General features: G+C 42.2%; 1 protein-coding gene across 1 annotated transcript in view; it reads right to left on the bottom strand.

Annotated features, from left to right (window-relative positions):
• Positions 1 to 5,710: 5,710 nt before the first annotated feature.
• POLDIP3 (DNA polymerase delta interacting protein 3) overlaps positions 5,711 to 27,437 on the bottom strand; it is a 90,633-nt gene continuing 68,906 nt past the window's right edge. The window contains exons 5-7 of the mRNA XM_075321942.1: positions 17,401 to 17,530; positions 8,385 to 8,451; positions 5,711 to 6,342 (exon numbers count right to left, since the gene is read on the bottom strand). Of these exons, the coding sequence (XP_075178057.1) occupies positions 6,162 to 6,342; positions 8,385 to 8,451; positions 17,401 to 17,530 (378 nt within the window). The 3' untranslated portion in view covers positions 5,711 to 6,161. The remainder of the gene's footprint in view (positions 6,343 to 8,384; positions 8,452 to 17,400; positions 17,531 to 27,437) is intronic.

The following is a 27,437-nucleotide window of genomic DNA, read 5'->3' as shown; positions in this document are numbered from 1 at the left end:
TTGTGATACTGTGAATTTGGGCGCTCTAGCGTCCAGAGCACTACTGGGCATGCGCAGCAGTGTTCTAAGGACATTGGAGCCCTAGGCCCTTATTGGCCAGTGTAAATTACCATTTCCTGGCGCCACCATATAAAGTTCCATGGATCCACATGAACGCTGCCTATAGCCATGGACTACCACCATACAGGATCTGCTGCTGTCTCCCCAAGCCTCCTGAGGAACCTTTAATGGGAAAGGAGAAACGCGTAGAGGCAAGGCAGGGATGAAGACCTGCTTTTTTCAGGGAAGTAAAATTATCCTTATATTCCCTTTAGTGTCTTTTATATTTACTTGGGACTGATTGTATCCCAGTAAGGCACCATTTATGTGTGGTACTGTAAACTCTGCAAAACAAATGGTCTTGGTCTGATTGTGGAGGAACCATGGTAGCTCCCTTTTGGAATGTTTTTGGTATAAGGGATCATTACATGGGCTAATGTTTGTGTGGGGCCCTGGACAAGCCAGGACGTCACAGGTACTGCAACAACACACCCCACACCCTAATTAGGCACACCAGTCACACACGCAAATCTTTGTTGCCTCCCTCCAGGGGGTGATGTCCACACCAGGTGGGGTGGAGCCAGGCGGTTGGCCCCACCCACTGAGGAGTTCACAGTCCTGGAGGCAGGAAAGGAAGTCAGGAACAGTTAGGGAGAGAGAAGTGGTAGTGGAGGAGCAAGAGGAGACTGACTGTGTCCGGGTACGTGGCCCGAGCACCCAAGAGCAAGGTTGGCAGACTGTGGTGACAGTCTGCAGGAAAGGCCGATTGACGCATAACCGTAAGGACCGGGGACGGGCGGTGGCCCACCGGTACCGAACCGGGGAGCGAAGAGAAGCCAGCACCATTCGGCAGGGCCTACGGACCCCGACCAGGCTTGGAGTCGCCGTTAAACTGGTCAAATCCGTCAGCGACGGGAACCTCCGGGGTTTCCCAGCAGCAAAGACCCGACTGAAGGCAACCGCTCAACCGTGAAGGGCAATACAGCTACCGCCACAGCTAGAGTTCCCAGGGCCAGAGGCTGCGGGCAAAAAGGAGCTCCTCTGGCAAATACACCACTGAGGAGCGGGTTACCGGAAGGAAGCCATCGGAGCCGAAAACACATCACAGGTGCAGGGAGAGACAGTCATCTCCAACCTACCGGGAGTGACCACCGCAGCCGGCTGCGGGACCCGTCCATCCAGCCGTTTGTTTTACCAAAGACTCCGCCTACGTTATTGGCTGAGTGAGTACCACCGTGCCGTCTGGCACCGCGCTGCCCCCCGCGACCCTGCACCTCACCAAACCCCGCCATCCACCTTTCAGTCACCATCACCGGGCCCCAGGACCACCAAAACCCCCTATCCACGGAGGGGAGAGAAACATCTCGGCTGCTTCCTGTCATCGCTCCCAGGATCCCCGTCCAGAGCAGCGGTGGTGTCCCCAACCTCACCACAAACCGTGGGTGGCGTCACGGACCAACTTCCCAAACCCCAAAAACTATTCCCCTTTCACTCACGGGCAAGGAGCACCGCTCGAGTCCCCGGATCCGGCCCACCGCTCGAGCCACCGAGCAGCAGTAGCAGCAGCGCTGGACCCGAGCGAGGTGAGCGCAGCGTCCCCTCCCTGCCCGCGACATTTGCAGGTATTTTGTCTTCTTAAATATCACCTCCTATGGCTGTATATCATATTGCCAGTAATCAGGCCTTGAATACATATTGGTGTACCAAACCCCACTTAAATTTTGGGAGCGGCAATCTTACTTCCCCTTATTTACCTGTATTTGAGCACTGTCCCTGGTTTTAGGGAAAGGAGAAAGAGGGAAAGCCGTCGTGGAACGGGGGGCGCCCGGAAACTTAAAAAGTCATACTCTCCGTTGACAGGTAGGCACATCCAGTCCCTTGAGGGTTACTAGGGTTTGTTTCCCCCCCCCCTTCCACGAGAGAATATGAATCTATTCCGTTCGGGTCGGGTCGGGTCGAATCTATTCCGTTCGGGTCGGGTCGGGTCGAATCTATTCCGTTCGGGTCGGGTCGGGTCGAATCTATTCCGTTCGGGTCGGGTCGGGTCGAATCTATTCCGTTCGGGTCGGGTCGGGTCGAATCTATTCCGTTCGGGTCGGGTCGGGTCGGGTCGAATCTATTCCATTCTAGTCGAATCTATTCCATTCTAGTCGAATCTATTCCATTCTAGTCGACTCCATTCTAGTCGACTCCATTCTAGTCGACTCCATTCTAGTCGACTCCATTCTAGTCGACTCCATTCTAGTCGACTCCATTCTAGTCGACTCCATTCTAGTCGACTCCATTCTAGTCGACTCCATTCTAGTCGACTCCATTCTAGTCGACTCCATTCTAGTCGACTCCATTCTAGTCGACTCCATTCTAGTCGACTCCATTCTAGTCGACTCCATTCTATTCGAATATACATTGCCGACTCCCATATAGGGGTTACCTGTTTCTGGTATTTTTGTGTTTGTGTCTCCTTGGAATTTTACCCAATTATTAATAAAAAGTATATTTTTAATAGGGGTTGAGGTTAATTGTAAATGAAGCCTACAACCTGCAATAACCCTCAGTCCTCCATAGCGTCACACGACCATGTCCACCCTCACCTACTGTATCCTCACCTGTCCCTTGTAGACTGAGTCATCGTGGGCAGGCTCCTCTCTCCTCCTGTACCTCTCGTGGCCTTGTTTAGGATTATTGTACTTGTCCCGATCATATATACTCCTTTTGACATGTAAAGCGCCGTGGAATAAATGGCGCTATAATAAATAAAAATGGCGTGGCCAAACATTTAAGTGCACCTTTTCACCTGCTTGTTTTCCATCTATCTTCGCCTTTCTCTGGTTCTATGAAGCCACAGCCATCAAAGAAGGAGGAGGGTGGAGATAGAGGGGAAAACAAGCAGGTGGGAAGGTATATTTAAATGATTGGTCCTGCCATGATGCACGAGTGCCTGTACTTGGCTTGAAAAGTCATTCTATGCTGATAAGAGACCCTTTAAAAAAGGTGCACCTTGGACTTTATGGGTCCCTGTTCATTTATCGAAGTGGTCAAAGTGCATCTAGATCGCTTGTGTTGTGCCCTTTAGATTGCTCTCTTCCCTGGGTGAGTCCTACCCACAGAGTTCAAAAGTCCTGGTGGATCGCTTCTGCGATTAGCCACTTGCCTACTGTGGAAGGTGGTCAAAATAGAATCCAGGTTGCAGGGTGACCTGTGGAATATGATTCGCTGTGAGGCCTCCTCTGGTGAAACTGACACTCTGGGAGGTTATCAGAGTGCTATTTGCCGTACAGGATCAGTTGCTGCCTTCACCTGACTAGGAGGTCTCTGCTAGGGGTTCTGACTCACACGGGGAAATGGTCAGAGTACCAGGGGAGGCAGAGAAAATTGTTAGAGATTCTATGACAGTAACCAAGGCCTGGACCAAAAGAACGCTACGCACATTTAGGTTGGGGTTACACTCTTGAAACTGGCTGTGGGGGTGGGCTTCTGAACAAGCAGTGGAAGACGCAGATTCTAGCAGCACAGATCACCACAGACTGACCTGACATCATCGCTACATATGGTGCAGGAGTAATAGGAAATGCAGGCTGTTGTGCACGATGTTCTCTTTATTGAATCATGATGGGAGACAGAAAAGGCAAACTGAAAGAGGATAAATGAGATAACCAGTGCCAGGAGAAAAAAAGCTGCTGAGGAATCTGTAATGTCGGTCCCCAAGCAGATTAACAGCTTACTTGGTCTTGAGGGCTCTGTGCAATAGCATGTGGTGAGGCTGGATGGCAGCATGCGCTGTGGCCTGATGGTGGCATTCAAAGAAAAGATGGCAAAGCCCTGAGGAAACAAAAAGGGGTGGATCCCATTTGAAGGGAATGAGGAAAGCCAGCAGAAACCCAATTGAAAAAAGTAGAGGTAGTATGGTCTGCCAGGAGTCCTAGATCCATCTTCTGCTCCAATCAATGAGCTATCCTCTTGGGGGCGGGAAGGCAGGAGTTAAAGAGAACCAGTCACCACGATTTTCATATATAAACTAAAGCCAGTGCGATACTGGCACTATCAAGTTGAGTCTATACATACCATTATTGGTCAGCTCAGATGTGTAGGTTTTGAAATCCAAGAAAGTGAAGTTTATAAAATGAGCAGCTGCTTGAGCGACATGAGCTGAGGAACAGATCATATATTCAGTTATCCCCTCCCTCTTAGAATTAGCATAAGCCTTTTACAAACGACTGACTTTGTCTTGCAGGACCTGTGTGAGGTCATACCCATGTAACCTGATATCCAGTTTTGGTGGCTGTGGCCCCGCCCCTTCTGGTCACATGGGTATTAACTCACAGCAGGTCCTGCAAGACAAAGTCAGTCGTTTGTAAAAAGGCTTATGTTAATTTTAAAAGGGCAGGGAAAACTATAAATATATGATCTCCTCCTCAGCTCATGTCACTCAAGCAGCTGCGCATTTTATAAACTTCACTTTCTTAGATTTCAAAACCTACACATCGGAGCTGACCACTACAGGTATGTATAGAATCAATCAGCCTGATAGTGCCAGTATAACACTGGTTTTAGCTTATATACGAAAATCCTGGTGATTAGTTCCCTTTAAAGAAGGTTTTTTTTATATATTTAAAAAAAAAAAACATCCAGCTAGGTACCAGATTGCTGTCTGTGTCAAAGTGCTATGGTCCTGCCATCCTCACAAGAGGAGATACACACTGACCACTACAGGTTGTTGTCTCTTGTGGGGGTGAAAGTTTCCCATCCCACTCTTTTACCCAAACTTAAAGGAGGAAAAGAAAAAAAAAAAACAAACCAGTAATCTACTGGAAAAACTGAGCAGGATGTCAGACCTATGTTGACCACCTACATGACACCTACGCTAAGCCACATATAGCCTACAGGAGCATTTATTTAAAAAAAATTAAATTTAAAAAAAAAAAAAATAGCTGTAGCCTTTACATGGCAGTAGACTTCACCCATGCTTTCCGGCTTGTGGCCCAGAATGAGAAGTTCAATAAACCTCAATCTAAAAAATAAAGTACAGGTCAGTACTGGAAAAGCATAGTGTCTTATGTGGAACAGCACTAGGCCCAATATACACTACAGATTGGAATTTAGAAAAAAAACTAGCATTAAAGAGAATCGTTCAGCAGGTTTAACCATGATGTAGGCAAAGCCTCTGAATCCATAGACATATCACTTAGATTATTGGCTGCAGTCATTCTGACACAAAGCTTTTAGATTTAGCAAAATAGCAGAGATGAGAGACGCTCAATAGATTGTACTGACTATAAGGTGTCAGAGGAGGGGGCATGCCAGACTGTGTACACTGTAGTCCAGTAATAATACTAGGCGATAAAGCCTTTAGTCTAAGAAAACAACAACATACAGCCTGATAGACAGGTATGGTTGATTTTTGTTTTTAACCCCTCAGATTACCCCTCAGATTACATGGCAAAGCTGTTACTTGCTAACAGATTCCCTTAAATAGAAGTTTGATTGCAGAGGAGTTTGCTAGTAAAGCATAATCTGTCTCCTCCCAGCATTCAGATCACTACTATCTGTGATCTGAATACAGAGAAATGCTGAAGGGAAATATCACTCTCTCAACATGCTGCAGCCCCAGGGCACTAAGTATTGCCTATGATCGTAGTGTCTTGGATGACATTTTCACAGCGTGAAAAACAAATCAAGCATAAAAACATTATTTAACTAAAACACAGTGGTAAACACTTAGGGATCCAGATATTTTACAAAAGTACAAAACAACAAACAGATTATCCTTTTAGTAGAAACAGTGAAGAAATTTTAACAAGTGATTGAACTCAATGTACACAGTCTCCCTTGACAGAACAGTAGAGACATAATCGTGCTGTATCAATACTAGAACAAGGGGAAAACTGAAATTCTTGATGCAATAATGCAACTGCCCCACAAAGAAGGTGAACTGTACTACAATGCAGGGTAGAGGATTGATTGTCCAATGTCCAACACCAGAACCCTTTCAATATCAACTAACTGCTGGTGATCAGCGCTAAACAAAACCTCAGGAAGCAAAATGAAGGTTTTTTTATGGAGTCTCTGGGCCCATGTGTGAATTGGGAATCTTTCATATTAGTCTCCAGTTTGTCTTGGTCTTATCAGAGCTTAATCTTGAATGCAGTTGGCTGGATGACTGCTGATGACCCTGAGGATTTAAAGAGTGCTTTTAAGATAGTATCAGGATCAACTTCAGCTGGAGGATGAGGAGCAGCACTGGAAGAGGAGGTTGTGTTTCTTCTAGATTCACCTTCCTTCTTTGATGGTGTGTCACTTAATCTTCTAAAAAGAAAAATTGCAAATGTTAGATTGTGGCCTGACGCAGTCAAGTATTTGACAATTCCATTGCTATTAATATGGTGAGGAAATACTCCCTCCAAGTCATCAAAACCAAATCATGGAAACAGTCTAAGAAAGAGGGCTGGCTTGTAGACTTTATATTTTAATAATATTGAATAATATAGTGTTCATATATATTCCCTTTACTTCAATCTGACACTACCACTACTATCATCTATCCTTGGACGTTTCTGTACAACACTGTGCATCAGAGCAGCTGAACCATGTTTCAATCTTAAAATTAGAATTTTGGATTAGCAAATAGCTACATACAAACTATCAAGAGCTGAGATATAATTTATTGATTGAAGTATTAATTTCTTACTCTGAGAAATCATGGGGTTCAAAAACATTTCTCCTTAGAAAGATGGGACTTTGTGTGCAAGGTCATATGATTGACCAGTAAATAGCTAAGGCTGATCCTCATCTCCACAACTCCAACTGGGTCAGCGTCCTTACAGAAGCTGCAGCTTTTAGACTAATTCAGACAAGTCAATCTTTTGAGGTACGACCCCAGGAGAAGGAAATACAGAAGATTTTCAATGAGAATTTGTGCATAGAAAGTTAGTACGACATGCTGTACGGAACAAGTTGTGTCTTTTTTTCCCCAGGTAAAATAAAAAGTGATCACTTCCCGTCGATTACTCCTGCGTCCAATGGTGTGGAGAGAGAAGCCAACAGTGATTGGATGCAGGGCTCGTTGTGACGTCACGTGGGTTCGGGGAAAGCAAATCCACACACCGCTGAAAGGTGTCGGCACTGGAGGAGAGTATACGCTTTGTTATTTTACCTGGGGGAAACATTTGGAATCAGAAGGGGTTGTTTTAGTAGGGGCTAACCACTTTAACCCGCAGTGCAGAATTTTAAATCTGCGGCATGTCAATTCCAGATGCAAAAAAAGGGCAGGATTTGTTCCCATTGAATTTAATTGGGAAGACAAAGGAGCAACACAATTCTATTTCTGCCAAATACAGCAAAACTAGCAACTGCGGGAAAAAAAAAAAAAAAAAGGCCACACAACTATCATTGCCCTACCGAACACCTGGTTGGCAGTACCATAGTGACGCTTTCCTCAAGCTGCCACCTGTGTATTGTAGCCTCCAGCAATGAAACTGCAGCACTCACATCCATATGTCATTGCTGAAGTTAAGTGAACAAAGACTGGCAGGGAAACTGGGTTCTGCTGTTTTGGGAATGTTAAGAAATTGTTGAGGCGATTAATTTTTGCAATTTATTTCTAGACAAAAAGACTTACGGCACTCCCAAACTTGCAGTGTGAACTGGTGCATAACTGAACATGACAAAAAAAAAAAAAAAAGACAGTTGCACTCTGTAATGCTAAAGCATGCAAACCATGAATGCAAGAATATAAACATGCATTACTGCTTAATGAAACCAAGAAAAAAATAGAGAAATTTACCATACAAAAAATGGCCATTTCTATGTCTGCCCAGTAGCCACGTCAAGGCAATGTCACATACTGGGTACTGACTCTGAACTGAAGCCTCTCTCTGGGTTTAAAAACCTCCACGTGTATGGGCACGGAGGTACCTGCTACTAGAGAATAAAATCAATAAAAATGATTTCTAGATCAGCAATTTTCTGCAAAAATAAAAAAAATCCAAACAAAAGCCACACAATTTAGTGTGAATTTGCCTCTGTGGATTTTCTATTGCCTTTTTGAGATAGATGAATTGCCTTTCTCTAACTAGTTGTTTGACAGTAACCCACATCTAAAATGTGCCACGTACCAGAATTCCATTTTGCCTTCAGTAACATGTGATGAAGGATGGATCTTATTATGGGACTATCGTTAAGGGTTTGGGATGGGCCACTTATTTACAAAAGACATTGTTCATACATACATACATACATACATACAGATGACAATTTACATAATTGTCAGGAAAAAGGTTACATCTTTTCTGTTCAAACAATTCATTCAAGGTCTTCCCCAGGGAATCAATATGAAAATAAACACTCACAGAAGGATGGGCTGGTCTGATGTTATCACACTGCCATTCATATGAAGATTGCATTTCATCGGTTGTCCTAAAATTACAAGATGTAGATGAACACAAAAAAAACAACAAAAAACTATAGCTCTCAAACTATGGCAATGCAAAAAAAATAAATAATCTTCATTTTGTAAATAAGCATTTTAAGTGTGATAGTCGCCAAACCTAAAAACCTATATAAATCTGGAATCACTGTAATCGTACTGACCTGAGGAATAAAGCCGCCTAATCACTTATACTGAAAGAAGGGAATTTTGTTTACTTACCGTAAATTCCTTTTCTTCTAGCTCTAATTGGGAGACCCAGACAATTGGGTGTATAGGCTATGCCTCCGGAGGCCGCACAAAGTATTACACTCAAAAGTGTTAAGCCCCTCCCCTTCTGCCTATACACCCCCCGTGCTCCCACGGGCTCCTCAGTTTTGGTGCAAAAGCAAGAAGGAGGAAAAAGAATTATAAACTGGTTTAAAGTAACTTCAATCCGAAGGAATAACGGAGAACTGAAACCATTCAACATGAACAACATGTGTACACAAAAAAACAGGGGCGGGTGCTGGGTCTCCCAATTATAGTTTCATAGTTTCATAGTTTTTAAGGTTGAAGGGAGACTCTAAGTCCATCTAGTTCAACCCGTAGCCTAACATGTTGATCCAGAGGAAGGCAAAAAAACCCCAATGTGTCAAATAAGCTCCAATGGGGAAAAAAATTCCTTCCTGACTCCACATACGGCAATCAGACTAGTTCCCTGGATCAACACCCTGTCATAAAATCCAATATACATAACTGGTAATATTATATTTTTCAATTAATGCGATCAGGCTCTGCTTAAATTTTACTTGTGAATCCCTCAATACAACATCATACGGCAGAGAGCTCCATAGTCTCACTGCTCGTACAGTAAAGAATCCTCATCTGTGATTATGATTAAACATTCTTTCCTCAAGACGTAGCGGATGCCCCCGTGTTCCAGTCGCAGGCCTAGGTGTAAAGAGATCTTTGGAAAGGTCTCTGTACTGTCCCCTCATATATTTATACATTGTGATTAGATCCCCCTAAGCCTTTGTTTTTCCTAACTAACTAACCCCAAGTTTAATAACCTGTCTTGGTATTGCAGCCCACCCATTCCTCTAATAATCTTGGTCGCTCTTCTATCTACCTGTAAGATTATGCTATTTATAACCTTCTATACTTTTGCTAACAAGAAATGCATCCATTCCTCTCTTAAATTCATTCAGTGAGTTGGCCATCACCACTTCCTCAGGAAGAGAGTTCCAGAGCCTCACTGCTCTTACCGTGAAGAACCCTCTTCTATGCTGATGTAGGAATTTTCTTTCCTCCAATCGAAAAGAATGCCCCCTTGTTCTTGTCATAGTCCTTGGTACAAACAGATCATGGGAGAGATCTCTATATGGCCCTCTGATATATTTGTACATATTTATTAGGTCTCCCCTAAGTCTTCTCTTTTCTAGAGTAAATAGACCTAATTTTGATAACCTTTCCGTGTATTGTAATGCACCCATTCCATTTATTATTTTAGTAGCCCGCCTCTGAACCCTTTCAAGTTCAGTAATGTCTTTCTTCAGCACCGGCGCCCAAAATTGCACACAATACTCCAAGTGTGGTCTGACTAGTGATTTGTACAGAGGGAGAATGATGTTTTCATCTCGTGCCCCCAGACCTCTTCTAATGCATCCCATCACCCTATTTGCTTTGGTGGCTGCTGCCTGACACTGGGCACTCCAATTTAGATTCTTATTCACTAAGATGCCTAAGTCTTTTTCCATGTCTGATTTCCCCAGCAGTTTCCCATTTAGTAAGTAATCGTAGCATCTGTTTCTCCTTCCCATGTGCATAACCTTACACTTATCTGTGTTAAACCTCATTTGCCATTTTTCAGCCCAATTCTCCAATTTACTCAAGTCCATCTGTAGTTGCAAACTGTAGTTGCAAACTGTCCTCTAGACAGAGCTAGAAGAAAAGGAATTTACGGTAAGTAAACAAAATTCCCTTCTTCTTTGTCGCTCTATTGGGAGACCCAGACAATTGGGACGTCCAAAAGCAGTCCCTGGGTGGGTAAAATAATACCTCGTAAGAGAGCCGTAAAACGGCCTCTTCCTACAGGTGGGCAACCGCCGCCTGAAGGACTCGTCTACCTAGGCTGGCATCCGCCGAAGCATAGGTATGCACCTGATAGTGTTTCGTGAAAGTGTGCAGGCTCGACCAGGTAGCCGCCTGACACACCTGCTGAGCCGTAGCCTGGTGCCTCAAAGCCCAGGACGCGCCCACGGCTCTGGTAGAATGGGCCTTCAGCCCTGCGGGAACCGGAAGCCCAGCCGAACGGTAAGCTTCGATAATTGGCTCCTTGATCCACCGAGCCAGGGTTGATTTGGAAGCCTGTGACCCTTTACGCTGGCCAGCGACAAGGACAAAGAGTGCATCCGAGCGGCGCAGGGGCGCCGTACGAGAAATGTAGAGTCTGAGTGCTCTCACCAGATCTAACAAGTGCAAATCCTTTTCACATTGGTGAACTGGATGAGGACAAAAAGAAGGTAAGGAGATATCCTGATTGAGATGAAAGGGGGATACCACCTTAGGGAGAAATTCCGGAACCGGACGCAGAACCACCTTGTCCTGGTGAAACACCAGGAAAGGGGTTTTGCATGACAGCGCTGCTAGCTCAGACACTCTCCGAAGTGAAGTGACTGCTACTAGAAAAACCACTTTCTGCGAAAGGCGTGAGAGAGAAATATCCCTCATTGGCTCGAATGGTGGTTTCTGAAGAACCATCAGCACCCTGTTCAGATCCCAGGGTTCTAACGGCCGCTTGTAAGGAGGGACGATGTGACAAACTCCCTGCAGGAACGTGCGTACCTGTGGGAGTCTGGCTAGGCGCTTCTGGAAAAACACAGAGAGCGCTGAGACTTGTCCCTTAAGGGAGCCGAGCGACAAACCCTTTTCCAGTCCAGATTGAAGGAAGGACAGAAAAGTGGGCAAGGCAAAAGGCCAGGGAGAAATACCCTGAGCAGAGCACCACGACAGGAAAATTTTCCACGTCCTGTGGTAGATCTTGGCGGACGTTGGTTTCCTAGCTTGTCTCATAGTGGCAATGACGTCTTGAGATAACCCTGAAGACGCTAGGATCCAGGACTCAATGGCCACACAGTCAGGTTGAGAGCCGCAGAATTCAGATGGAAAAACGGCCCTTGAGATAGCAAGTCTGGTCGGTCTGGTAGTGCCCACGGTTGGCCGACCGTGAGATGCCACAGATCCGGGTACCACGACCGCCTCAGCCAGTCTGGAGCGACGAGGATGACGCGGCGGCAGTCGGCCCTGATCTTGCGTAACACTCTGGGCAACAGTGCCAGCGGAGGAAACACATAAGGGAGCTGAAACTGCGACCAATCCTGAACTAAGGCGTCTGCCGCCAGAGCTCTGGGATCTTGAGACCGTGCCATGAACGCCGGTACCTTGTTGTTGTGCCGGGACGCCATGAGGTCGACGTCCGGCACCCCCCAGCGGCAACAGATCTCCTGAAACACGTCCGGGTGAAGGGACCATTCCCCTGCGTCCATGCCCTGGCGACTGAGATAATCTGCTTCCCAGTTTTCCACGCCTGGAATGTGAACTGCAGAGATGGTGGAGGCCGTGGCTTCCACCCACATCAGAATCCGCCGGACTTCCTGGAAGGCTTGCCGACTGCGTGTGCCGCCTTGGTGGTTGATGTATGCCACCGCTGTGGCATTGTCCGACTGAATTCGGATCTGCTTGCCTTCCAGCCACTGCTGGAACGCTTTCAGGGCAAGATACACTGCCCGTATTTCCAGAACATTGATCTGAAGCGAGGACTCTTGCTGGGTCCACGTACCCTGAGCCCTGTGGTGGAGAAAAACCGCTCCCCACCCTGACAGACTCGCGTCCGTCATGACCACCTCCCAGGATGGGGGTAGGAAGGATTTCCCCTTCGATAATGAAGTGGGAAGAAGCCACCACCGAAGGGAAGCTTTGGTCGCCTGAGAGAGGGAGACGTTCCTGTCGAGGGACGTCGGCTTCCTGTCCCATTTGCGTAGGATGTCCCATTGAAGAGGACGCAGGTGAAACTGCGCGAAAGGAACTGCCTCCATTGCTGCCACCATCTTCCCCAGGAAGTGCATGAGGCGCCTCAAGGTGTGTGACCGACCTTGAAGGAGAGATTGTACCCCTGTCTGTAGTGACCGCTGCTTGATCAGCGGAAGCTTCACTATCGCTGAGAGGGTATGAAACTCCATGCCAAGGTATGTCAGCGATTGGGCCGGTGTCAGATTTGACTTTGGAAAATTGATGATCCACCCGAAACTCTGGAGAGTCTCCAGGGTAGCGTCGAGGCTGTGTTGGCATGCCTCTAGAGAGGGTGCCTTGATCAACAGATCGTCCAAGTACGGGATCACCGAGTGACCCTGAGAGTGGAGGACCGCTACTACAGTAGCCATAACCTTGGTGAAAACCCGTGGGGCTGTTGCCAGGCCGAACGGCAGTGCCACGAACTGCAGGTGTTCGTTTCCTATGGCGAAGCGCAAGAAGCGCTGGTGCTCTGGAGCAATCGGTACGTGGAGATAAGCATCTTTGATATCGATCGATGCAAGGAAATCTCCCTGGGACATTGAGGCGATGACGGAGCGGAGGGATTCCATCCGGAACCGCCTGGTCTTTACGTGTTTGTTGAGAAGTTTCAGGTCCAGGACAGGTCGGAAAGACCCGTCCTTCTTTGGGACCACAAACAGGTTGGAGTAAAAACCGTGGCCCTGTTGCTGAAGAGGAACAGGGACCACCACTCCTTCTGCCTTCAGAATGCCCAGCGCCTGCAGAAGAGCCTCGGCTCGCTCGGGAGGCGGGGATGACCTGAAGAATCGAGTCGGGGGACGAGAGGTGAACTCTATCTTGTAACCGTGAGACAGAATGTCTCTCACCCAACGGTCTTTTACCCGTGGCAGCCAGGTGTCGCAAAAGCGGGAGAGCCTGCCACCGACCGAGGATGCGGAGTGAGGATGCCGAAAGTCATGAGGAAGCCGCTTTGGTAGCGGCACCTCCGGTGGTCTGTTTAGGACGTGACTTAGACCGCCATGCATCAGAGTTCCTTTGATCTTTCTGAGGCCTTTTGGACGAGGAGAATTGGGACCTGCCCGCGCCCCGAAAGGACCGAAACCTCGACTGCTCTTCCTCTGTTGGGGTATGTTCGGTTTGGGCTGGGGTAAGGATGTATCCTTTCCCTTGGATTGTTTGATGATTTCATCCAAACGCTCGCCAAAACAATCGGTCGCCAGAAATTGGCAAACTGGTTAAGCGCTTTTTGGAAACAGAATCTGCCTTCCATTCCCGTAGCCACAAGGCCCTGCGGAGTACCACAGAATTGGCGGCTGCAACCGCCGTACGGCTCGCAGAGTCCAGGACAGCATTAATAGCGTAAGACGCAAATGCCGACGTCTGAGTGGTTATGGACGCCACCTGTGGCGCGGACGTGCGTGTGGCTGCGTCAATTTGCGCTTGACCTGCTGAGATAGCTTGTAGCGCCCATACGGCTGCGAATGCTGGGGCAAAAGAAGCGCCGATAGCTTCATAGATGGATTTCAACCAGAGCTCCATCTGCCTGTCAGTGGCATCTTTGAGTGAAGCCCCATCTTCCACTGCAAGTATGGATCTAGCTGTCAGTCTGGAGATTGGAGGATCCACTTTGGGACACTGAGTCCAACCCTTGACCACGTCAGGGGGAAAAGGATAACGTGTATCCTTAAGGCGCTTAGAAAAACGCTTATCTGGACAAGCATGGTGATTCTGGACTGCCTCTCTGAAATCAGAGTGGTCCAGAAACATACTCTGTGTACGCTTGGGAAACCTGAAACGGAATTTCTCCTGCTGGGAAGCCGACTCCTCCGCCGGAGGAGCTGAGGGAGAAATATCCAACATACGATTGATGGACGCAATAAGGTCGTTCACTATGGCGTCCCCGTCCGGAGTATCAAGATTGAGAGCGGCCTCAGGATCAGAATCCTGATCAGCTACTTCCGCGTCATCAACCAGAGATTCCCCTCGCTGAGACCCTGAACAATATGATGATGTCGAGGGAAAATCTAAGCGAGCTCGCTTAGTCGGTCTGGGGCTGGGGTCTGTGTCAGAACCCTCAGCTTGGGATCCATGAGATACCCCGGGAGGACATTGTTGGTCCAGCTGAGGTGGGCCAGGGAACAAAGATTCAACAGAGTCCCTGTGCTGAGATACCGGCCTGGACTGCAAGGCTTCTAGTATCTTAGCCATAGTCTCAGAGAGTTTTGCAAACTCTGTCCCCGTCACCTGAACAGTGTTAGCAGGTGGCTCCCCCTGGGCCCCCCCTAGCAGAGGCTCTGGCTGAGCAAGTGCGACAGGGGCCGAACAGTGCACACAATGAGGGTCAGTGGAACCTGCCGGTAGCGGGGTCGTACATGCGGCGCAGGCAACATAATAAGCCTGTGTTTTGGCACCCCTGCCTTTCGTGGGCGCCATGCTATTATCTTCCCTGAGCAACACAATAGGGTATATAGCCAGAAATCAACTGTGCACTATACAGTGTAAAATAAACATATAATGTTACACTACTGCACAATGGGGCTAGCACCACAGGTGCTGCTTACCACCCGCTTAAAGCGGTTGTGAGGCCACCAGAGTCCCTGCCTGGGTCTCCCAGATTTTGTCCCCCTCTGCAGCGTCCGAGGAGCTGACAGGAATGCGTCCTGAGGAGAGGAGGGAGCCGTGGGCGTGACCCAGAAAGAGCGGGAACTGGTGCCTGCACTGTGCATAGTGAGGGGAGTGGAGTATGCAAAGCATGCTCCAGCCCTCAGTGCTGCTCGTTCTGTGCAGCGTCCCGCCCTTCCCCTGCCTGTCAGGGCTGTGGGCGGGAGGAAAGGAAACTAGGCCGCAGAAAGCCGGGGAGTCTAGTAATAAACGCGGCCGCCGTAAAAGCGCGGCCGGCGTGGAAGTCATCGGCGCACTACAAGTCCCAGCCGCGCCGCAGTTTCCATGGCAGCGGCGGTCAGTGCAGCAGTCCCTATACATAAACACACTCAGCAACGCTGAGTGTGTAATGGCACCTATTAACCCGGTCAGCGCCGCGGTCCCCGGTGCACTAGCACACCCAGCAAAGCTGGAGTGTTGCTGTGCGCGGTCCCCACGGGGACACAGAGTACCTCCAAGTAGCAGGGCCATGTCCCTGAACGATACCCGGCTCCTATCCAGCAGGCTCCACAGGAGTTGTGGATGAAGCACGGTCTCAGTGCCTGGAGACCGATAAATCCCACTTCCACCAGAGCCCTGAGGGGGATGGGGAAGGAAAACAGCATGTGGGCTCCAGCCTCCGTACCCGCAATGGATACCTCAACCTTAACTACACCGCCGACAAGAGTGGGGTGAGAAGGGAGCATGCTGGGGGCCCTATATGGGCCCACTTTTCTTCCATCCGACATGGTCAGCAGCTGCTGCTGACCAATCTGTGGAGCTGTGCGTGCGCGTCTGACCTCCTTCGCACAAAGCAAAAAACTGAGGAGCCCGTGGGAGCACGGGGGGTGTATAGGCAGAAGGGGAGGGGCTTAACACTTTTGAGTGTAATACTTTGTGCGGCCTCCGGAGGCATAGCCTATACACCCAATTGTCTGGGTCTCCCAATAGAGCGACAAAGAAATAAAAATTAAAGCCAATTCTTCAACTACTGTTCCTTTGTTAATTCTGCCTGCCAAAGATCACAGTCAGGTTCAGCTCCCATTTAATCTGCGCTATATACTGACTCTATATACTGAACGCTTACACTGGGGATTACGTGTAAATCATAGAAAAGCATAATTCAAACAAAATTACCATAAAAAAATTCACTGTTTTGAGGCAGAGGGAGTCACATTGAACTGCCATCTGATCGATGGTCTGGCAGCGTTCATCTTTTTACGCGTCTTTTTAGGCTTGCAGAAAAGTGCGGTAATCAACAGTTTTATTCACCTTTGAAAGGACACTGCTGTACACAGGCCGAACGGAGTCTAGATTAATTGTGGCCTCATTAGTGCATGAACCAGTTAGGGGTTTCACTTGAATTATGTATTTCTAGTTGGAAAACCCAATGTAAGTGCTCAGCATAGAGCACAAGATAAATGTGAACTGATCCAAAATGTTTTGTACATCAAAATGCCACCAATAGCATTCAACTCAACCCACAAAAACACAAGTCGGCACTTGGGTGCGCTATCTGTTAACGGAAATATTGGGGGCTTCAACATTACTGGTAGCACAAAGGCTCTGGAAAAGCGTTATGCCCCTCTCACAAAAGAAATCCATCAAAATCTGTGTTCCCGAATTCAAATGCCCCCCCCTTCCTTTTGAGCCCCACAATATGCCAAAACTACAGTTATCATCCACATGTACTACTGTAAAGAGGAGAGCCTGCTTATTTCACAGGGTGCGTTTGTCCAACCCCTTCTCATTCCCCTTATTTGCCCCCGTAAAAATAAATAAGCCTTTACTCACCTCCGATGCGGCCGGTGATCCAGCGATGTCTGAAGCCGCGTTCTTGAAAAAAATGTGACATTATTATGACAGGCGAGCCACGCGACCAATCAGGCCCGGCTTTCTTCTCCCCACCTTCGGACATTTGAGCAGGAAGTCCGCGCTGATTAGTCGCGGGGCTCCCATGTCAATGTCATGTGGGCACCGGAAACTATACTTCAGACATCGCTGCAACAGCAGTCGCACCAGAGGAGAGTATAGGTTTATGGGGATAACAAGGGGAATGAGTACTGGTTGCCCAAGTAGAGGACACCTCCTTTAAGGGAAGAAATGTTAGCATTTTCTGATGCGGTTTCCTCTAGAAAATCTTTTCATGGTCACCTGTTTAGAAAAGATGTTGATCGCTCATACTCAAATGTAACTCAACATTAAAAAAAAAAATAAAAAAAATTAAAGGAATAACGGTCTAGGGCAGCGGCATGCACCCAACCTACCATCTAGATATCTGTTGTTATATTTTTTGTAAGCACCAACTGCATCTTCCTTTCTTACAAACACAACTTCTGCGATTCCAGAACTCAGCAAGCGGGCACGCTTCAAGGCTCCGCATACACAGAAAAGCTCCTAAAAAACAAAAACGTTATGTTGTTTAGATTGTAATAGTTGAAAAGTCATAAAATAAATTTAATTGGGAAAACACATTTAAGGCTATGTGCGCACTAGAAAAGTGATTTTTCTCAAGAAAATTTCTTGAGAAACTTCTGGGAGTTGAAGAATACCGCATCTGCGGTAAAAAAAAACGCACCAAAACCGCGGGAAAGACTGATGCGGTTTTGGTGCGTTTTTTCCGCTGGTAGGTCCCTGCGTTTTTTTGTTGTTTTTTTTTTATAAATAAAGCATGTTGAAAAAGAGAAAAAAAAAAGTTATTACCTTCTGATTTAGATAGAAGGATAGATAGAAGGATAGATAGAAGGATAGATAGAAGGATAGATAGAAGGATAGATAGAAGGATAGATAGAAGGATAGATAGAAGGAAAGATAGAAGGATAGATAGATAGAAGGATAGATAGATAGAAGGATAGATAGGATAGATAGATAGAAGGATAGATAGATAGATAGGATAGATAGATAGAAGGATAGATAGATAGATAGGATAGATAGATAGAAGGATAGATAGAAAGAAGGATAGATAGATAGAAGGATAGATAGAAGGATAGATAGATAGAAGGATAGATAGAAGGATAGATAGATAGAAGGATAGATAGATAGATAGAAGGATAGATAGAAGGATAGATAGATAGATAGAAGGATAGATAGATAGAAGGATAGATAGATAGATAGGATAGATAGATAGAAGGATAGATAGAAAGAAGGATAGGATAGATAGAAGGATAGATAGAAAGAAGGATAGGATAGATAGAAGGATAGATAGAAAGAAGGATAGGATAGATAGAAGGATAGATAGAAGGATAGATAGATAGAAGGATAGATAGATAGAAGGATAGATAGATAGAAGGATAGATAGAAGGCTAGATAGATAGAAGGCTAGATAGATAGAAGGCTAGATAGATAGAAGGCTAGATAGATAGAAGGCTAGATAGATAGAAGGCTAGATAGATAGAAGGCTAGATAGATAGAAGGCTAGATAGAAGGCTAGATAGAAGGATAGATAGAAGGATAGATAGATGATAGGATAGATAGGATAGATAGATAGAAGGATAGATAGATAGAAGGATAGATAGAAGGCTAGATAGATAGAAGGCTAGATAGATAGAAGGCTAGATAGATAGAAGGCTAGATAGATAGAAGGCTAGATAGATGGATAGCTAGAAGGATAGATAGAAGGATAGATAGAAGGATAGATAGATAAAAGGATAGATAGAAGGATAGATAGGATAGATAGGATAGAAGGATAGATAGATAGAAGGATAGATAGATAGAAGGATAGATAGAAAGGATAGATAGATAGAAGGATAGATAGATAGAAGGATAGATAGATAGAAGGATAGATAGATAGAAGGATAGATAGAAAGAAGGATAGATAGATAGAAGGATAGATAGAAGGATAGATAGATAGAAGGCTAGATAGATAGAAGGCTAGATAGATAGAAGGCTAGATAGATAGAAGGCTAGATAGATGGATAGCTAGAAGGATAGATAGAAGGATAGATAGATAAAAGGATAGATAGAAAGAAGGATAGATAGAAAGAAGGATAGATAGAAGGATAGATAGAAAGAAGGATAGATAGATAGAAGGATAGATAGATAGATAGGATAGATAGATAGGATAGATAGATAGATAGATAGAAGGATAGATAGCTAAAAGGATAGATAGCTAAAAGGATAGATAGCTAAAAGGATAGATAGCTAAAAGGATAGATAGCTAAAAGGATAGATAGCTAAAAGGATAGATAGCTAAAAGGATAGATAGCTAAAAGGATAGATAGCTAAAAGGATAGATAGCTAAAAGGATAGATAGCTAAAAGGATAGATAGCTAAAAGGATAGATAGCTAAAAGGATAGATAGCTAAAAGGATAGATAGCTAAAAGGATAGATAGAAGGATAGATAGATAGAAGGATAGATAGATGGCTAGATAGATGGATAGCTAGAAGGATAGATAGCTAAAAGGATAGATAGCTAAAAGGATAGATAGCTAAAAGGATAGATAGCTAAAAGGATAGATAGCTAAAAGGATAGATAGCTAAAAGGATAGATAGATAGAAGGATAGATAGATAGAAGGATAGATAGATAGAAGGATAGATAGAAGGATAGATAGATAGATAGATAGATGGATAGATAGAAGGATAGATAGATAGAAGGATAGATAGAAAGAAGGATAGATAGAAGGATAGATAGCTAGAAGGATAGATAGATAGAAGGATAGATAGATAGAAGGATAGATAGATAGAAGGATAGATAGATAGAAGGATAGATAGATAGAAGGATAGATAGATAGATAGAAGGATAGATAGATAGAAGGATAGATAGAAGGATAGATAGATAGAAGGATAGATAGATGGCTAGATAGATGGATAGCTAGAAGGATAGCTAGAAGGATAGATAGCTAGAAGGATAGATAGATAGAAGGATAGATAGATGGATAGAAGGATAGATAGAAGGATAGATAGAAGGATAGATAGATAGAAGGATAGATAGATGGAAAGATAGAAAGAAGGATAGATAGATGGATAGAAGGATAGATGGATAGATCGAAGGATAGATAAATGGAAAGATAGACAGAAGGATAGATAGATGGAAAGATAGAAAGAAGGATAGATAGATGGATAGAAGGATAGAAGGATAGATAGATGGATAGATAGAAGGATAGATGGATAGAAGGATAGATAGATGGATAGAAAGATAGAAGGATAGATAGAAAGAAGGATAGATAGATAGAAGGATAGATAGATAGAAGGATAGATAGAAAGAAGGATAGATAGATAGAAGGATAGATAGATAGATGGATAGATGGATAGAAGGATAGATAGGATAGAAAGATAGAAGGATAGATAGAAGGATAGATAGAAGGATAGATAGAAAGAAGGATAGATAGGATAGATAGAAGGATAGATAGATAGAAGGATAGATAGATAGAAGGATAGATAGATAGGATAGATAGATAGAAGGATAGATAGATAGAAGGATAGGATAGATGGAAGGATAGATAGAAAGAAGGATAGGATAGATAGAAGGATAGATAGATAGAAGGATAGATAGAAGGCTAGATAGATAGAAGGCTAGATAGATAGAAGGCTAGATAGATAGAAGGCTAGATAGATGGATAGCTAGAAGGATAGATAGAAGGATAGATAGAAGGATAGATAGATAGAAGGATAGATAGATAGAAGGATAGATAGATAGAAGGATAGATAGATAGAAGGATAGATAGATAGGATAGATAGATAGAAGGATAGATAGATAGAAGGATAGGATAGATGGAAGGATAGATAGAAAGAAGGATAGGATAGATAGAAGGATAGATAGATAGAAGGATAGATAGAAGGCTAGATAGATAGAAGGCTAGATAGATAGAAGGCTAGATAGATAGAAGGCTAGATAGATGGATAGCTAGAAGGATAGATAGAAGGATAGATAGAAGGATAGATAGATAGAAGGATAGATAGATAGAAGGATAGATAGATAGAAGGATAGATAGAAAGAAGGATAGATAGATAGAAGGATAGATAGATAGATAGATAGATAGGATAGATAGATAGATAGAAGGATAGATAGGATAGATAGGATAGAAGGATAGATAGATAGAAGGATAGATAGATAGAAGGATAGATAGATAGAAGGATAGATAGAAAGAAGGATAGATAGATAGAAGGATAGATAGAAAGAAGGATAGATAGATAGAAGGATAGATAGATAGATAGATAGGATAGATAGATAGGATAGATAGATAGAAGGATAGATAGATGGCTAGATAGATGGATAGCTAGAAGGATAGATAGCTAAAAGGATAGATAGCTAAAAGGATAGATAGCTAAAAGGATAGATAGCTAAAAGGATAGATAGCTAAAAGGATAGATAGCTAAAAGGATAGATAGCTAAAAGGATAGATAGCTAAAAGGATAGATAGCTAAAAGGATAGATAGATAGAAGGATAGATAGATAGAAGGATAGATAGATAGAAGGATAGATAGATGGCTAGATAGATGGATAGCTAAAAGGATAGATAGCTAAAAGGATAGATAGCTAAAAGGATAGATAGCTAAAAGGATAGATAGCTAAAAGGATAGATAGCTAAAAGGATAGATAGCTAAAAGGATAGATAGCTAAAAGGATAGATAGCTAAAAGGATAGATAGAAGGATAGATAGATAGAAGGATAGATAGATGGCTAGATAGATGGATAGCTAGAAGGATAGATAGCTAGAAGGATAGATAGCTAAAAGGATAGATAGCTAAAAGGATAGATAGCTAAAAGGATAGATAGCTAAAAGGATAGATAGCTAAAAGGATAGATAGCTAAAAGGATAGATAGCTAAAAGGATAGATAGCTAAAAGGATAGATAGATAGAAGGATAGATAGAAGGATAGATAGATAGATAGATAGATGGATAGATAGAAGGATAGATAGATAGAAGGATAGATAGAAAGAAGGATAGATAGAAGGATAGATAGCTAGAAGGATAGATAGATAGAAGGAAAGATAGCTAGAAGGATAGATAGATAGAAGGATAGATAGATAGAAGGATAGATAGAAGGATAGATAGATAGATAGATGGATAGATAGAAGGATAGATAGATAGAAGGATAGATAGAAAGAAGGATAGATAGAAGGATAGATAGCTAGAAGGATAGATAGATAGAAGGATAGATAGATAGATAGAAGGATAGATAGATGGAAGGATAGATAGATAGAAAGAAGGATAGATAGAAGGATAGATAGAAGGATAGATAAATGGAAAGATAGAAAGATAGAAGGATAGATAGAAGGATAGATAGAAGGATAGATAGAAGGATAGATAGAAAGATAGATAGAAGGATAGATAGGATAGATAGGATAGAAGGATAGATAGAAGAAGGATAGATAGAAAGAAGGATAGATCGAAGGATAGATAAATGGAAAGATAGACAGAAGGATAGATAGACAGAAGGATAGATAGATGGAAAGATAGAAAGAAGGATAGATAGATGGATAGAAGGATAGAAGGATAGATAGATGGATAGATAGAAGGATAGATGGATAGAAGGATAGATAGATGGATAGAAAGATAGAAGGATAGATAGAAAGAAGGATAGATAGATAGAAGGATAGATAGATAGAAGGATAGATAGAAAGAAGGATAGATAGAAAGAAGGATAGATAGATAGATGGATAGATGGATAGATAGAAGGATAGATAGATAGATGGATAGATGGATAGAAGGATAGATAGGATAGAAAGATAGAAGGATAGATAGAAGGATAGATAGAAGGATAGATAGAAGGATAGATAGAAAGAAGGATAGATAGAAGGATAGATAGAAGGATAGATAGAAGGATAGATAGAAGGATAGATAGAAGGATAGATAGATAGAAGGATAGATAGAAGGATAGATAGACAGAAGGATAGATAGATAGAAGGATAGATAGATAGATAGAAGGATAGATAGATAGAAGGATAGATAGAAGGATAGATAGAAGGATAGATAGATATAAGGATAGATAGAAGGATAGATAGAAGGATAGATAGAAGGATAGATAGAAAGAAGGATAGATAGAAGGATAGATAGAAGGATAGATAGATAGAAGGATAGATAGAAGGATAGATAAATGGAAAGATAGATAGAAGGATAGATAGACAGAAGGATAGATAGATAGACAGAAGGATAGATAGATAGATAGAAGGATAGATAGATAGAAGGATAGATAGAAGGATAGATAGAAGGATAGATAGATATAAGGATAGATAGAAAGAAGGATAGATAGAAGGATAGATAGAAGGATAGATAGATAGATGGATAGATAGAAGGATAGATAGATAGAAGGATAGATAGCTAGAAGGATAGATAGATAGAAGGAAAGATAGCTAGAAGGATAGATAGATAGAAGGATAGATAGATAGAAGGATAGATAGCTAGAAGGATAGATAGATAGAAGGATAGATAGCTAGAAGGATAGATAGATAGAAGGATAGATAGATAGAAGGATAGATAGATAGAAGGATAGATAGAAGGATAGATAGATGGATAGATAGATGGATAGATAGATAGAAGGAAGGATAGATAGATAGAAGGATAGATAGAAGGATAGATAGAAGGATAGATAGAAGGATAGATAGAAAGATAGATAGAAGGATAGATAGAAAGATAGATAGAAGGATAGATAGGATAGAAGGATAGATAGAAGAAGGATAGATAGAAAGAAGGATAGATCGAAGGATAGATAAATGGAAAGATAGACAGAAGGATAGATAGACAGAAGGATAGATAGATGGAAAGATAGAAAGAAGGATAGATAGATGGATAGAAAGATGGATAGATAGATAGAAGGATAGATAGATAGGATAGATAGATAGAAGGCTAGATAGATAGAAGGCTAGATAGATAGAAGGCTAGATAGATAGAAGGCTAGATAGATAGAAGGCTAGATAGATAGAAGGCTAGATAGATGGATAGCTAGAAGGATAGATAGCTAAAAGGATAGATAGCTAAAAGGATAGATAGATAGAAGGATAGATAGAAGGATAGATAGATAGATAGATAGATGGATAGATAGAAGGATAGATAGATAGAAGGATAGATAGAAAGAAGGATAGATAGAAGGATAGATAGCTAAAAGGATAGATAGCTAAAAGGATAGATAGCTAAAAGGATAGATAGCTAAAAGGATAGATAGCTAAAAGGATAGATAGATGGATAGAAGGATAGATAGATGGCTAGATAGATGGATAGCTAGAAGGATAGATAACTAAAAGGATAGATAGCTAAAAGGATAGATAGCTAAAAGGATAGATAGCTAAAAGGATAGATAGCTAAAAGGATAGATAGCTAAAAGGATAGATAGCTAAAAGGATAGATAGCTAAAAGGATAGATAGCTAAAAGGATAGATAGCTAAAAGGATAGATAGCTAAAAGGATAGATAGCTAAAAGGATAGATAGCTAAAAGGATAGATAGCTAGAAGGATAGATAGCTAAAAGGATAGATAGCTAAAAGGATAGATAGCTAAAAGGATAGATAGCTAAAAGGATAGATAGCTAAAAGGATAGATAGATAGAAGGATAGATAGATAGAAGGATAGATAGATAGAAGGATAGATAGATGGCTAGATAGATGGATAGCTAAAAGGATAGATAGCTAGAAGGATAGATAGATAGAAGGATAGATAGATAGAAGGATAGATAGAAGGATAGATAGAAGGATAGATAGAAGGATAGATAGAAAGATAGATAGAAGGATAGAGAGAAAGATAGATAGAAGGATAGATAGGATAGATAGGATAGAAGGATAGATAGATGGAAAGATAGAAAGAAGGATAGATAGATGGATAGAAAGATGGATAGATAGATAGAAGGATAGATAGAAGGATAGATAGATAGAAGGATAGATAGATAGAAGGATAGATAGATAGAAGGATAGATAGATAGAAGGATAGATAGATAGAAGGATAGATAGATAGAAGGATAGATAGAAAGAAGGATAGATAGAAGGATAGATAGAAGGATAGATGGATAGATAGATAGAAGGATAGATAGAAGGATAGATAGAAGGATAGATAGAAGGATAGATAGATAGAAGGATAGATAGATAGAAGGATAGATAGATAGAAGGATAGATAGATAGAAGGATAGATAGATAGAAGGATAGATAGAAAGAAGGATAGATAGAAGGATAGATAGAAGGATAGATAGAAGGATAGATAAATGGAAAGATAGAAGGATAGATAGACAGAAGGATAGATAGATAGAAGGATAGATAGAAGGATAGATAGAAAGAAGGATAGATAGATGGATAGATAGAAGGATAGATAGATATAAGGATAGATAGAAGGATAGATAGATAGAAGGATAGATAGATAGATAGAAGGATAGATAGATAGATAGAAGGATAGATAGAAGGATAGATAGATAGATAGAAGGAAGGATAGATAGATAGATAGAAGGAAGGATAGATAGAAGGAAGGATAGATAGATAGATAGGATAGATAAATAGGATAGATAGAAGGATAGATAGATAGAAGGATAGATAGATAGAAGGATAGATAGATAGAAGGATAGATAGATAGATAGAAGGATAGATAGATGGATAGATAGATAGATAGAAGGATAGATAGATAGATAGAAGGATAGATAGATGGATAGATAGATAGATAGAAGGATAGATAGATAGAAGGATAGATAGATATAAGGATAGATAGATAGAAGGATAGATAGATAGAAGGATAGATAGAAGGATAGATAGATGGATAGATAGATATAAGGATAGATAGCTAGAAGGATAGATAGATAGAAGGATAGATAGATATAAGGATAGATAGATAGGATAGATAGAAGGATAGATGGATAGATAGAAGGATAGATAGAAGGATAGATAGATGGATAGAAGGATAGATAGATAGGATAGATAGATAGAAGGATAGATAGATAGATGGATAGATAGATAGATAGGATAGATAAATAGAAGGATAGATAAATAGAAGGATAGATAGATAGATAGATAGATAGATAGAAGGATAGATAGATAGAAGGATAGATAGATAGATAGATAGATAGAAGGATAGATAGATAGATAGAAGGATAGATAGAAGGATAGATAGATAGATAGAAGGAAGGATAGATAGATAGAAGGAAGGATAGATAGATAGATAGGATAGATAAATAGGATAGATAGAAGGATAGATAGATAGAAGGATAGATAGATAGAAGGATAGATGGATAGATAGATAGAAGGATAGATAGAAGGATAGATGGATAGATAGATGGATAGATAGATGGATAGATAGATGGATAGATAGAAGGATAGATAGATGGATAGATAGATGGATAGGATAGATAGGATAGAAGGATAGATAGAAGGATAGATAGAAGGATAGATAGAAGGATAGATAGAAGGATAGATAGAAGGATAGATAGAAGGATAGATAAATGGAAAGATAGATAGAAGAATAGATAGATAGATAGAAGGATAGATAGAGAGATAGAAGGATAGAAGGAAGGATAGATAGATAGAAGGATAGATAGCTAGAAGGATAGATAGCTAGAAGGATAGATAGCTAGAAGGATAGATAGCTAGAAGGATAGATAGCTAGAAGGATAGATAGCTAGAAGGATAGATAGATAGAAGGATAGATAGATATAAGGATAGATAGATAGGATAGATAGAAGGATAGATGGATAGATAGAAGGATAGATAGAAGGATAGATAGATGGATAGAAGGATAGATAGATGGATAGATAGATAGGATAGATAGATAGAAGGATAGATAGATAGATAGAAGGAAGGATAGATAGATAGAAGGAAGGATAGATAGATAGGATAGATAAATAGGATAGATAGATAGATAGAAGGATAGATAGATAGAAGGATAGATAGAAGGATAGATAGATAGAAGGATAGATAGATAGGATAGATAGGATAGAAGGATAGATAGGATAGAAGGATAGATAGGATAGAAGGATAGATAGGTAGGATAGATAGATAGATAGATAGATAGATAGGTAGGATAGATAGATAGAAGGATAGATAAATAGATAGGATAGATAGATGGATAGGTAGATAGAAGGACAGATAGAAGGATAGATAGATAGGATAGATAGCTAGAAGGATAGAGCGATAGATAGAAGGATAGATAGAAAGGATAGATAGATAGATAGAAGGATAGATAGGATAGATAGATAGAAGGATAGATAGAAGGATAGATAGAAGGATAGAAGGATAGATAGATAGATAGAAGGATAGATAGATAGAAGGATAGATAGATAGAAGGATAGATAGATAGAAGGATAGATAGATAGAAGGATAGATAAATAGAAGGATAGATAAATAGAAGGATAGATAGATAGAAGGATAGATAGATAGAAGGATAGATAGATAGAAG

Source organism: Anomaloglossus baeobatrachus, chromosome 8 (genome assembly GCF_048569485.1).
Source record: "Anomaloglossus baeobatrachus isolate aAnoBae1 chromosome 8, aAnoBae1.hap1, whole genome shotgun sequence".
Lineage (NCBI taxonomy): Eukaryota > Metazoa > Chordata > Amphibia > Anura > Aromobatidae > Anomaloglossus > Anomaloglossus baeobatrachus.
Note: the sequence above shows the minus strand (reverse complement) of the source record. Positions and strands in the feature narration are given on the sequence as shown.